Genomic DNA, 12,438 nt, shown 5'->3' with positions numbered 1-12,438 from the left:
CCAAATCCATCAACCTCAAAGAAATTTCAAATAAAATGGCAACAATCGATCGAAATATTACAAGATATCAAGAAACTAAAAGAGAGAGAAAAAAAAATCTTATTTTTGAGGTCTCAAATCCTCCCTATCGAATATAAATCCTCTATAGCTATTCCTCCTCTCCTTCACCCCAACCGTCAGCTTTTGTTGCAAACTCAACCAACAAATTCACATGCAATACTCCTAGAAAAAGAAAGAACAAAAACATATGAAAGCCTAACAATTGAAGACTTCCAAAGGCTTTGCTTCCTTTGACCAAAAATATTTGAGAATTTACTCAGGAAAAGATACTTGTATTCAAGGAATTTATAAAAACGTCTATTTTCACGAAAGTAATCGATGAGGCATGATAAATTTCACCTTAGTCGCAGGAAAAACAAAAAAATACGAAAATACAAGCATTCCATAGAAAGCCACTTTCCTTTAACGGGTTGAAGAACCAAAGCAGAGGAATTCTTCATCATAGAGAGAGAGAGAGAGAGAGAGAGAGAGAGAGAGAGAGAGATACAAAGCTCCGTCACCTTCTGGGTCAAGCTCCTTCCTCGCCACCGTACGGGTCGAGCGCCATCGGGGATGAGTGTGTGGTCGGATTTCGTTAGGGTTGGGGTCTCCTGGGAGATAACGGAGGGATTTCGTTTGGGTTTGGTTTGCACTGTTGATCAGGTATATGCTAGTGTAGATTAAACACTATAAATTTCCTACGTGTCACCATCTCATAGGAGGGCTGCTCTTCTAATTTTAACAATCCAACCGCTCCCCAGTTTTTTTCTTTCAGGAGATAGATATCTTGGCAAGGGACGACCAATCAAGGTCTCCACAACTTCATTATCTCTCTTGTTCACAATCCAAAATCAAGAATTTTTTTTTTTTTTCTTTCCTTACCAAAAAAATTTCCAAAGAAAGTGAATCCTCTTATATTTTTTCTCTTTCAAGTTTGTGCCTATTTACTTGGTGGGGTTTGTTAAGGAAAACGAGAGTTATATTTTCTTTATTGCTATGCATCTTTAGGTTGGTGTGGAAATTGAACATGGTTGTAATGCGTTCTTGCCTTCTGTTTGATTTTGGAGGATTTTGTACATCGAAAGGATTAAGGGTGTTTGGGATTTCAAAGAAAATAGGCATTTTTGTTAGACAATGCATTACAGTCTGAGAGATCTGTCATATTGACTATTTGCGTTTGTAGTCTGACTAGCTGAGTTTTACAGTTGAAAATGGCTAGTGATCATTATTGTTATTAGAGAAATGATAGTTGCAGTCGTAAGTCATGTGCAAGTAACACCCAATCACTTTGAAAAAAGTAAATAAATACGAAATTCACATGAAAAAATTTAATTTTTTAATAGTAGACTACACTCTTTTTCAAAGTGATTGCACGACACTTACACACTCTACAACTATATGTAACATAACTCTTGTTATTATTATTGCTGACTAAACCAATCCAAAGAGATTACCCAAAAAGGCAATTTTAGTTATAGCAAGTACTGTATCTATGTCTTCATCGTTCCCAACTTCTTTTTGTTTTGGTTCCAATCTTTTCGACATGGTTGGGTCTTATTGTTTTGGGACTATTTGTTCCACATGAGCAGATAGAGGAGTGGTCTCACCCAGAAAATTCTTTCAAATTTGCTCCGCATTATTTCATTTTTCGGCATGCCAGCTGGTTTCATACACAAGGAATGCACAAAAATGACTGTATTTAGAGTTTTTCATATATGTGTGTGTGTTTATTTCAATAATACTAAATCTATTCATTAAGAAAATAAAGAAAAAGGTAAACAAAAAAATTAAAGGCAAACAAGGACATGGAATCATCCTCAATCAGACTCCCTTCCCCTCTCGATCGGCCTCTTGTGGGATTCACACGCCTTATTAATTAGACGGAACTAAGTATCTTCCCCTCCGATGGGCATGAACCCATCATAGAAGGGGCATGACTCCATGGTTTTAAATACCGTACCGTACTGGCCGGTACTGCTGGAACATTCCGTACCGGCCACTGATCCAGTACAGGTATTGTACCTGTTTCGTACCGGTCGTACCAGCCGATATTTCGGCCTTCATTTTTATTTTATTTTTCATTTTTTCAAACTACAAGCTTATTTTTTAACCTCCAATTCATACCAGACTATTTATAATTTTTATATATATGTATTTATGTATAAATTATTCATATATAAACTATTATTTTATAATATAATTTATATATATATTTATACATATAATTTATTTATATATCGACTATCTCGAAACAGTACACGAAACGATACCGATACTGAAATATTTCATTCCAGTGCCTTGACCGATACGCCATCCGATATGGTATTCAAAACATTGCATGACTCTACCCTTACTAGAGGGTAGAGGCATATGATCATCCCTAGCTATCCCACTCAATTGTAGCAAAGACTAAGTACTAAGTGCAAGGCCGTACACGGTATACCTGGCCTCCACCTCTCCCCATGATGAGATCAGAGGATCCTTTTCCCCCAGATAGTTCTGCTGCTAAGCGATCGAACCGATTTTTAATGAATAACAGCCATCCACTCAGCAGCTGCCACCTCAGCTAGTACACTAAACTCACACTACACTCATGCACACGGGATAATAACGGCAAATTGAGAAATCTCTTCTATTCGAACTCGTGCTTCTCCAGATGACTTCGACCCTCAGGCAATCCCGAACGATCTCCACCACCAGTTCACCACCACAATCTGTAAATACTATAATATATTTAATATGTATATTAAAAATAACACCGACTCGTCCACTTAAAAGTCTCAAATCAATCAACAAATCGGCTTCTATCTCATGAGGCGGTAACATATCGGCTTCTTCTCCGTCATCGTCGTCCACGTCGAGAAGCAGTACGTTACTCCTCTTCGCCATGGCATTCGAAAGCACCGGCACCTTCATCGGCGCAGACTGATGGTGGTGCAAGTTCCTGCCCTGCAACGACTGCGAGTACTCCCTCTCCAGCGGTCTCGGGATCAATGGAATCGCTTTCGTTGACGACGAAGACGTGGATGATGTTAAAGGCTTGCGGCACAGGACTGGTCCCTCACGGAGGGTCTGGTAGCGCAATCGATCGGCTTGGGGTAGCACGGAGAGGATTTTGGATTCCATCAATTGCCCGAAATTCAAGCGGCGATGGTGATCATGGTGGGTATCGGAGTGGTTAGGTTCGGTAAAATCAGCGGTCCAGAAGACTTCTACTTCGTTGAGCTCGTGTTCTCCGAGCGATTCAGTGGATGATGGTGCCGGAAGGGAGAAAACGCCGAGGAAGTGGTTGGAGGAGGGTGAACAGCGGTGACGGTGCCCGGGCCCCGTGAACTCCATTTTGATTGGGTCTGACAGAGTCCCCAAGTAACAGAAAGAGAGAGCAAAAAAGAGAAATAACAAAAAGATTGGGTGAATCACGGTTTAGACATAAAGAGCATGAGACGCGTACATGGCAGCTAATTACTGGAGGGCTGTTATTTGAGGGTTAACAGCCCAACCGGTCCCCAGGTATTCTCTTCCCCCATATTCTTTTCTTTTCTTTCAAGCCATACTCTATATATATATATATATGCATGTGCTAAGTGATAGAAATGAATTTTTCTTTGTGAAAATCTCTTCAATGCTAGTACTTATAATTATAATATCATGTTTGGATGGAAAATCAATATATATATATGTATATACATATATATATAGTCACCAGCTAATTAAATTAATTATCTTTAGAATTTTGATATATATAATTAGTACTATAATAAATGAAATGTTTTTGGATATATCGGTTTAATTATAATACATGCGGCCGGTTAGCTTGGAAAGATCGAACAACATATAACCAAATAACTTAGTGTCCAAATTACGTACACATGAGCTAGTGTAAACGTGTTTTCTTTTAAATTAAAAGCCTAATATTATTAAATATTTGGCTACACTGGTTCAATTATCCACATTCAAACAGAAATAATTTAGTAATATTGAATATTAATTTCTATTGAAACTAGCTTTTGATCTTCTCATAATATCTTGATTTAATATTATATATATATATTGATAATTGAGGAGGGGGGTTTCGAACTCTCAAGCCTCCAAAATGGAGGTCTTGAGTTCACTTAACATAATATTACTGCTACTTATTAAGTACTTCACTTGTAATGGTCTAAAATAGATTAATGGAAAACTACTGACAAAAATAGGATCAGCAAACTTTAAATGACTGCTATTTATAATTATCTATGTAGTAGTAAAATGACGCATTCAATATTCTCTATCTCCATTATTGAATATATAACTAATTGGTTTGTTACAAAAAATTATATATAAGCACTCAAATATCTCAAGTACTATATATAATCATTACAAACTAATTGCATGTATTGACATGATCATCACGGCCATTTTCTGCAAATCATGGGTTAGAAGGAGATTTTTTTTTTTTTTTTTTTTTTTTTTTGGGAGTGTCTTACTTTTACTGGACAATATATTCGAAGAGCAGCTTGAAACATCGACCATCTTGTAATTGATGATCATGATTCCTCTCCTGCCACTTGTTGAACATATCCATCCATGATAAGCTAGCCGTGGAATGATAGAACCAGTGCTATCCTTATGATCGATCCAGTTTGTTCTGATCATTATTGTTTGGATGTGATTGAGTTAGCTTGGGATTCTGATCATTTGGTGGAAAGGGCTTCAAAGGTGATCCAACTGAATGCAGAGATGGAATGAGGCCAGGATGATGAGGTAGAACATGCTGTGAAGAACTTGAGCTCAACAATTGGATATGGTTGATCTGTATCGGGTCACTCTCTATTAGGGTCGAAATATAGGAAGGATATGGAGTGAAAACTGCTGGTAATGTAGTTGAAGATGGACAGAAAAAATATTGAGACCCAGATGGAAGCTGTACTGGTATGGCGTTCGTTGTATGGGAATGATCTATCTGTGATGGAGATAATCCATGGCTTCCAAACTGAGATAAAGATAAAGCAGAAGGCTCAGAATTATAGTAAGAATTGTAGGCCATGGCATTGTTTAACAATCCTGGTAAGGAAGAGGAATGATTTGGCGTAGGGAAAAGCTTTTGAGCTGGATTTTGTCCACCAATTCCATACTGAATCTGATCTTCTTCATTTGTTTTGACCCCCTTTCCTTTATCAGAAACTTCATTTACAAATGCAGCATTTGCATCGAATGAAGAAATGACAGAAGAGTACTGAGATGTGTTTGGTTCATAGGAAAATTGTTCGTGTAATTGACCAAATCCCTGATGAATTGGTAGAGGTGGAAGTTGATCAATATCATGTTTAGCGGCATCAAGCAACCAATCTATGACTTTGCTAGGCTGACTAAGCCCCAGCCTATCCTGTAGATCGTACAACTGAATTGCTGTGGGCACTGAAAGCCTAATTCTTCTGTCCCTCAATCCCCTTATGGTGCAAACCTTGCTGTGCCTATCTTTTCCTCCAAAAGAACGAGAGACACGTACAATCCTTGGATTTCTAGATCCTGACCATTGCCTTGATGAAGTACCAACTGACGCAGCTGCCTTTGAGAACTTTCTGTCATCAGTTGGGCTTTCTTGATTAGCTTGAACATCTTTGCCTCTTGATTTTGTGATCATCTTACTTCTCTCATTATTGGGCTGCATGTGCAAGGATCAAATGAAACCAATAATAGAAATTAATCTGTTAGTATGAATTAATTAATTAGCTTCCTATAGCTAGATCTATACATATTCTGAGTATGATGAACATGATCCCTAGCTACTTATAACTTAATTACAATGATTTATATGTATCACGCTTTCATTATGATATTGATCCATAGATTATGAGTGCATGCTAGCTGGAGGATCACGTTTAGCTCAGTTTTCAATTGTGGGAAAATTGATTATGGCAGCTACTTTGAGCATATCAAGCTAGTATATTTAACTGAGTTAAGTTGCAACTGACATAGAAACATAAAAAAAAATGCAGAAGAAGAAGGAGAAGAAGGAGGAGAAGAAGAAGAAGAAGAAGAAGATGTTTTTGAATATTGAATGGCTATTACAAATCTAGGTCAAAGGCTTCCACCTCGCCCCCTTCATAAAAAGGAAATTAAGGAAAAAAAACAGAATCTAGGGCAGATGGAAATCTATATTATTTAGAGAGAGAGATCTGATTCGAGATATCTAAGACGAACATGATGAAATAATAAGAAATTAAAGAAGAAGACATCACACATATATGCATCCTCCAGCTAGCTAGCCTGAGAATTGAAAATTGAAATAGAAGAACTTACATGAGGCAAACATACTGATCTTCTCAGCTAATCAACCTGCTGGCCGCCGCATGCTGCAGGCTATTGATTATCCAACATAGATGAGGATGAGATGCATATTATATGCTTGCCATCCATAGTCCCAAAAAAGTTTTCGAGAATGCTAGCTCTTAGATCGATCTATCGACAAGTCATGAGCAGCTAGCTGCTGGGTAAAAGGCATAAAGTTGAAACTAAATGTTTTGATCTCTACGCAGAATAAAAATATATTTCTGAAATGTCGAAATGAATGAAGACTGGAGAAAGAAAAGATGCTGGCCGTGCGTTTAATTTTAACCTATACATGATGATATTGTTGCATGCAGGGAAGGTAAAAAGAATGGCATGCATGCTTTTAGACCCACATGGTGACCATTCACAGTGACACGTACCAATCAGACAACAGTAATTTTGTCAATTTCGCTCTCGTACGTGTACGTATATACCAAATATTGAAAAATCACAGGCTTAATTATTAATCGGCCTGCCCAGTTGCTGCATCTGTACGAGCCTTTCCTCTACTTTAAATTTCCTAATATAATAGTACTACAAGGTAGATGTTTAAATTTATTAATATAACAGTACAAGCTATATATATAATTATATGACTTTATTAAATTTGGTATAGTTTAGAGTCATCAACTTTGCTCTACTATCATTCAAAATGTAGATTTTTATTATTTATATGATATACACAAGATCAGTAAATTAATCGGTTAATTATATTTGAGTAATGTTACGTACAATCATAAAATGTGCAAATTTTATGTAGTTATTTTGAAAAAGAGTGGGATGCAATAATGGAAGCTTGGGAGAAAACACCGTGATGGGGCTATGCCAGATATGATGGTAAAATCTGAGTTTATACATCATCATCGTCGTCAGTAATTGGCTACATTTGATCACATGCAAGACAACTAAAGAAAGAAAGGCTGAGAAATTCAATTTAGATAAAGGCAAAGTTGTGGTGCATGGTTGCTAGCGGCTGGAGTAGTGTTTGATAGCAAATAGATAGATAGAGACGCCAGCTGATTGATTAGGGACCAACGTATATGGGTTCTTTAAGGCATTCAAGCACTCAGAAAACACAAGGACCACATTTTTACACATATGACAGTGAGATTTTCACAGTACAAGTTAGACTTTGTAACCATTATATATAATATCATGTACACGGCCTGTTTCAGTACTCGATTCATGGTTCTAATTGTTCACAGATGTATAGGGCGGTACCCCCTTCGATAAAACATTAATCAGAATTATAAATATATATATATCATGCATGAAAACCAGCTTATCAATTATAAATCTTATCCTTAATTGGCTGTTAATTCATGAGTACTACTTGAGGGTAAATTAAAGGTTTAGAGCATATATACATTCGGTTTTCTAAACTAATTATTACAGCAAATTAAAACAAGGAGAGCTAGCCCTAGATCAAAGAAATTAATACGAGTGGTTTGAGCTGTTCGGCATCTTCACCCAAATATATATATAATCCCTTAGACTGAATTCAATATAGATATATATATTGGAATCTTCCCCGAAATAATTGAGGTGTAATAGACTGAAGCAAGCTGCAGTAGCAGTCAAAAAGCACACTGAGCTAGCCCTACTTTATATCGCTATTGCATTAAAACGAGAAGAGAAACCTCACAGTTTGAAACCTATCTATAAACCCTCATGAGCAGGCCGGCCATCGATCTTCAGTTTGATGGACAATCAATATCATGTATAGCAAAGTCAGTAGTCCTGCCGGCCTTCTTATCCTTTTACTTTTTGTTGGCAGAAAAATTAGGTGCCTCTTCTAGATTCTTTAACTCTCTGGTTTCTTCCAGCTGCCCCCTTTAAATTAGAAAAAGAAAATGAATTAAAAGCCCACTATTTCAACATATTAAGATTAATTGATTCTCCAGCTTGAAAGTACTAGCACGTGCATCTTCCATTGTTTTAGCTAGCTAGGGTTTTCTGCTCTATATTGGGAGAGTTTTATCTCTCTCTCTCTCTCTCTCTAAGCATGTACTGGTGGGTTTCACGAGAAGGGTTAATGTTCTTTTTCCTTTTCAGAGCATACTCTGCCATAAATATAATGGTCCCTAGATCCAAGAAAACAATGTTTCATCAGGCAACGTCGGTAAGTTTCTCAGCGTGAGTTTTGACTATTGTAAAGTGAATTAGTTGTGTTTATCCGATGCAAAAAGTAATACAATTGTACAAATATTATATTTTTTTACTTGAATTTCATATTTATTTATTTTTTTAAATAATTATATAATATTTTTGAATTTCATATTTCTTATATTTTTTTAAATTATATTATAATAATAATTTAATTTTAAAACGAAATGAAAATAGTCCCAAAAAATAAGACTAAAAAACGAGAGACTTTTATTTCAAAGACAATTACCTCATATTTTTCTGTCAAAGCAAGGGGACGTACCGCATACGTGAAGTTAACAAAGAATCTAATGATGTAATGAGCAAGATAAGATTAAGTTTGCATGCATGCAAACCTGTTTTCTTTGTGACTTATTATGATCGACCAGCCCGTCATGTCAATTCTCTGTGTGCATGTTGAGATCAGCAGCAGCACATACACAGTAAATTAAGTAGTACTACTCGACCTCGTACTTGATTTATGAAAAAATCTACTCAAACTTTTTATTACGTACATAATCTCTACGTACTATATTTATTTTTATTTTATTTTTATTTTTTTTATCAAATATTTAATATATAAATAATAAATAAAAAAATTGAATTAATTTTAAAAAATAAACTAAAAAAATTTTAAAAAAATTAAAAATTAAAAAAAAAGTAATGTATAGAGATTGAGAAGTTGTACAGCATTACTCTTGATTTATATATATTGATCTTGAAATGCATTCAACATATATTAATTAATTATAATCAATATTGGATCGATCATTCGTATATCCATAAAATTATTAGGACGTTGCTACGTTCACGTACACAAAATCCTCTACCGATCTGTTAAAAAAAATTATTTTTTTCTCCCTTTTTTAAAACTATTTAGACTTTTTAAAAAAAAAATCAAATATCCATTTAAAAACACTTACTTAATCATTAAATAAAAAAAATAAAAAAATAAAAGTTTGATAAAGGATTTCGGTAAAAATCCTATATGAAACTAGTGTTTTCCAAATTATTAACGACTCAATTACCTAGCTACCTAATTAATCTTAATTTATTAGCATGCATTCATAATGTTACTAGCTAGCTAGGTGCATGCACCTTATAATTATTGTAATTTGTAAAATGAGAGGATAGTAAGCTTCGTTAATTTGTTTTAACAACTTATGATTTCAACTCAATATTTTATCTCATCTCATATAATCATTATAATTTTATCAAATTCTCACACAATAAAATAAACAATTTAATATTTTCAAATCTTAAAATAAAAATAATATTAAAAAATTTATTCTAATAATATTTTTATTTAACTTTTAACTTTTATTTAAAGTACTCATTTCAGATCATCTCATCTTGTCTGCGAAAACAAACGAAGAAATAAAATAACTATAGCTAATATGAAAGTGAAGATTTTCATAATTCCGTGGTTTTTAAGAACAATTAGATTATTGTAGATTTATGGGGACAGCTTACTGCATGGGTTGGAAACAAAAATGAGCTAGGCTAGCTTAGTGAATTGGAAAAAGGGGAGGAAAAAATAAAAGAAAAGAAAGAAATTAATTAGGATGTAATTAAGAAGTTCATAATATTCAAGAATGAAATTGGTAATTAAATTAATCTAAAGATCAGGGGTAGGATGAAGAAAAGAGGAGGGGCTTTAACTTAGGTACGTACGTACTTATAGTATATATATATATATATATATATATATATATATATATATATGTATATATGTATAGCTATTTAATTCATATATATATATAGAGTTAATTTGAGAATCTAGTGCTAATAGTACAAGAAGATCAAGCATCTGATTTGTGATTAATGCGCGCGTCCTGCACTCTCCTGTGTGAATAATGCAAAAAGGCAGCAGGGAAAATTGATTGCAGGGAAAAAGTAAAGCACTTTAATTGACTGCACCAGTCCTTCCTTATGATCATCATGTTCATGCATGCTTCTCACTCTCCCTCATCTGATCACTGTTCTGATCATACGTAACCAAAAGGAAAACCAAAACGACAACTGATGATCATGTGCGTAATTCGGTTTAGATTGATCATCACTCCCCGAATTTGATGATCATGTGTTAGGTAAATTATGTCATGTGTTTGGTAAATTATGTCTAATAGGCGAGGAATAAGCCACGGTCACGTGAGGCTCATGAGACGAGCAATTAAAAGACCAAAATATGTTAAACCTAGAGGGGCATAAACATGGAAACCTAACAAACCATTTCATAACGATGAGATTCGGGTTTATAAAGATACATCCAAGCTAGATTTTTGAGCCGGATAGAGGTCACTAACGGCCAAATCGTGCCAAATAATGTTAGATACTAAAACTGGGCATTGAGAGTCATACCCATGGAGAAGTCTTGCCATATCACGTTAGTCCAACCTCTATTAATAGCCAACCAAATACGCATCATAAATAAATTCTTTGGGAGGTAGAAATAGTATAATCTATCGCTGACTTCGGTATTGGAGGTGTCCTCCACTAGGTATCCTAAGTTCTTTCTGGTTGTAGGTTGTTAGGACACGCCACAAGCGTACTGAAAAACTACATCAACAGTTTGACACCATTTGTAGGATTGTTGATTTATTCATAAAGTGTCTTCAAGATGCCTATGACTACGTGCTCTTATACAATCTACGGCTAGGAAGCAACCACAATGGAAGAACAAACAAATGACAAGATGGGGAGGAAGTTCGCTAAGATGGAGGAAAGGGTTAAGAAGATGGCTCTAGAGATGGAAGCCCTGCAAAGAGATAACGAAGCCTTAAAGTGTCAAGATGTAAAGGAGTTGTGGGCCAAGACCGCATCATACAACTCAACAAGGAGTCTCAAAGCAAGGGGAACCAACTCAAAATGACCAAGAAGAAAAGAAGGAAGTGCACGACAGCCTACACAACCTCATGGACAAGTAGACTCTGTGAGGAGATAGCCCAGCATGCGGAAATGTCATCATCAGTCAGTATCCTGCTCAATAGTACCAATCTGTTGTTCATTAGGTGATTATGATAGCCCCTCCCCCTAAAATTTAGTATCATAGATCGACTTGTACGATGGGTCTAAGTACCCTATCAAGCATTTGGAAACCTTCAAAACCTATATGACCTTGCACGAGTTCCTAGGAGAGATCGCATGCTAGGTCTTCCTATTAACCCTCAAGGGCATGGCAAAATGGTGGTTTAGGAATCTACAACAAGGATCTATTGCCAGCTTTGATCCTACTACATAGGTAGCTCTTAACATAGTTCATGGCCAGCAGGTGCAGGAGGCGACTAGTTGCATACCTTCTCATTGTGAAACAATGAGAAGAAGAAAGCCTAAAGGCATACCTTATTCAGTTCAAAGCCTACCAGCAAATGACCAAGACTAGAAAATTAGACTGCCAGTGCTCATAGGAGGGATTTGGCTCCAAAGTCCCTTCATATCAGAGTTGGCGAGGAAGACGCCAGTGATGCTTCGAGAGTTTATGGATAGGGCAGAACATTTTCTCAATATGGAAGACAGGTTCAGAGTGTTGATTGATCTATGAAGAGCTGAGATGGAAGAGGCAAACAAAAAAGTGAAAGAGGCAAGGAAAGGTAGCAAAGAAAGGGAGAATGAGAGCAAGGCAAGAAACAGTCACTACGAGGGAAGGAAGGACAAAAGCTCCCACTCACGTGGTCAAAGTTCCAAGGGGCTCATTCAACTATGAAAGTGCAAGGAAACAAGGAGGTACGACCATGAAAGAATGATGATTGGAACCCGCACAATCAAGAATTCAACTGTTATTGTGCTTACCACAAACCTCATATAAAGGTAATGCAAGAGAATGGGGAGTTGGAGTGGCTCTTTGTTGAACACAAGTGGCCACCAAAGCAGCCAATTGAGAAGTGGCAAGAAAGATCGATAGAGCGGCGTAGAAGTGGGAGCCCGAGTAGAAGTAAGAATACC

General features: G+C 36.1%; 1 protein-coding gene across 1 annotated transcript; it reads right to left on the bottom strand.

Annotated features, from left to right (window-relative positions):
- Positions 1-4,288: 4,288 nt before the first annotated feature.
- LOC122280577 (transcription factor TCP5-like) lies at positions 4,289-6,638 on the bottom strand. The gene is made up of 2 exons (XM_043091534.1): positions 6,322-6,638; positions 4,289-5,683 (listed from the first exon to the last, which is right to left on the bottom strand). The coding sequence occupies exon 2, from the start codon at positions 5,660-5,662 to the stop codon at positions 4,646-4,648; it is 1,017 nt and encodes a 338-aa protein (XP_042947468.1). The 5' UTR covers positions 5,663-5,683; positions 6,322-6,638; the 3' UTR covers positions 4,289-4,645.
- Positions 6,639-12,438: the final 5,800 nt, after the last annotated feature.

Source organism: Carya illinoinensis, chromosome 11 (genome assembly GCF_018687715.1).
Source record: "Carya illinoinensis cultivar Pawnee chromosome 11, C.illinoinensisPawnee_v1, whole genome shotgun sequence".
In the NCBI taxonomy this organism is placed as follows: domain Eukaryota; kingdom Viridiplantae; phylum Streptophyta; class Magnoliopsida; order Fagales; family Juglandaceae; genus Carya; species Carya illinoinensis.
The sequence above is the reverse complement of the archived record's forward strand: the minus strand, read 5'-3'. Positions and strand labels throughout refer to the sequence as shown.

Excerpts from the sequence above, each read along its gene's own strand:
- LOC122280577 (XM_043091534.1), bottom strand. The coding sequence starts at position 5,662 with ATGATCACAAAATCAAGAGGCAAAGATGTTCAAGCTAATCAAGAAAGC.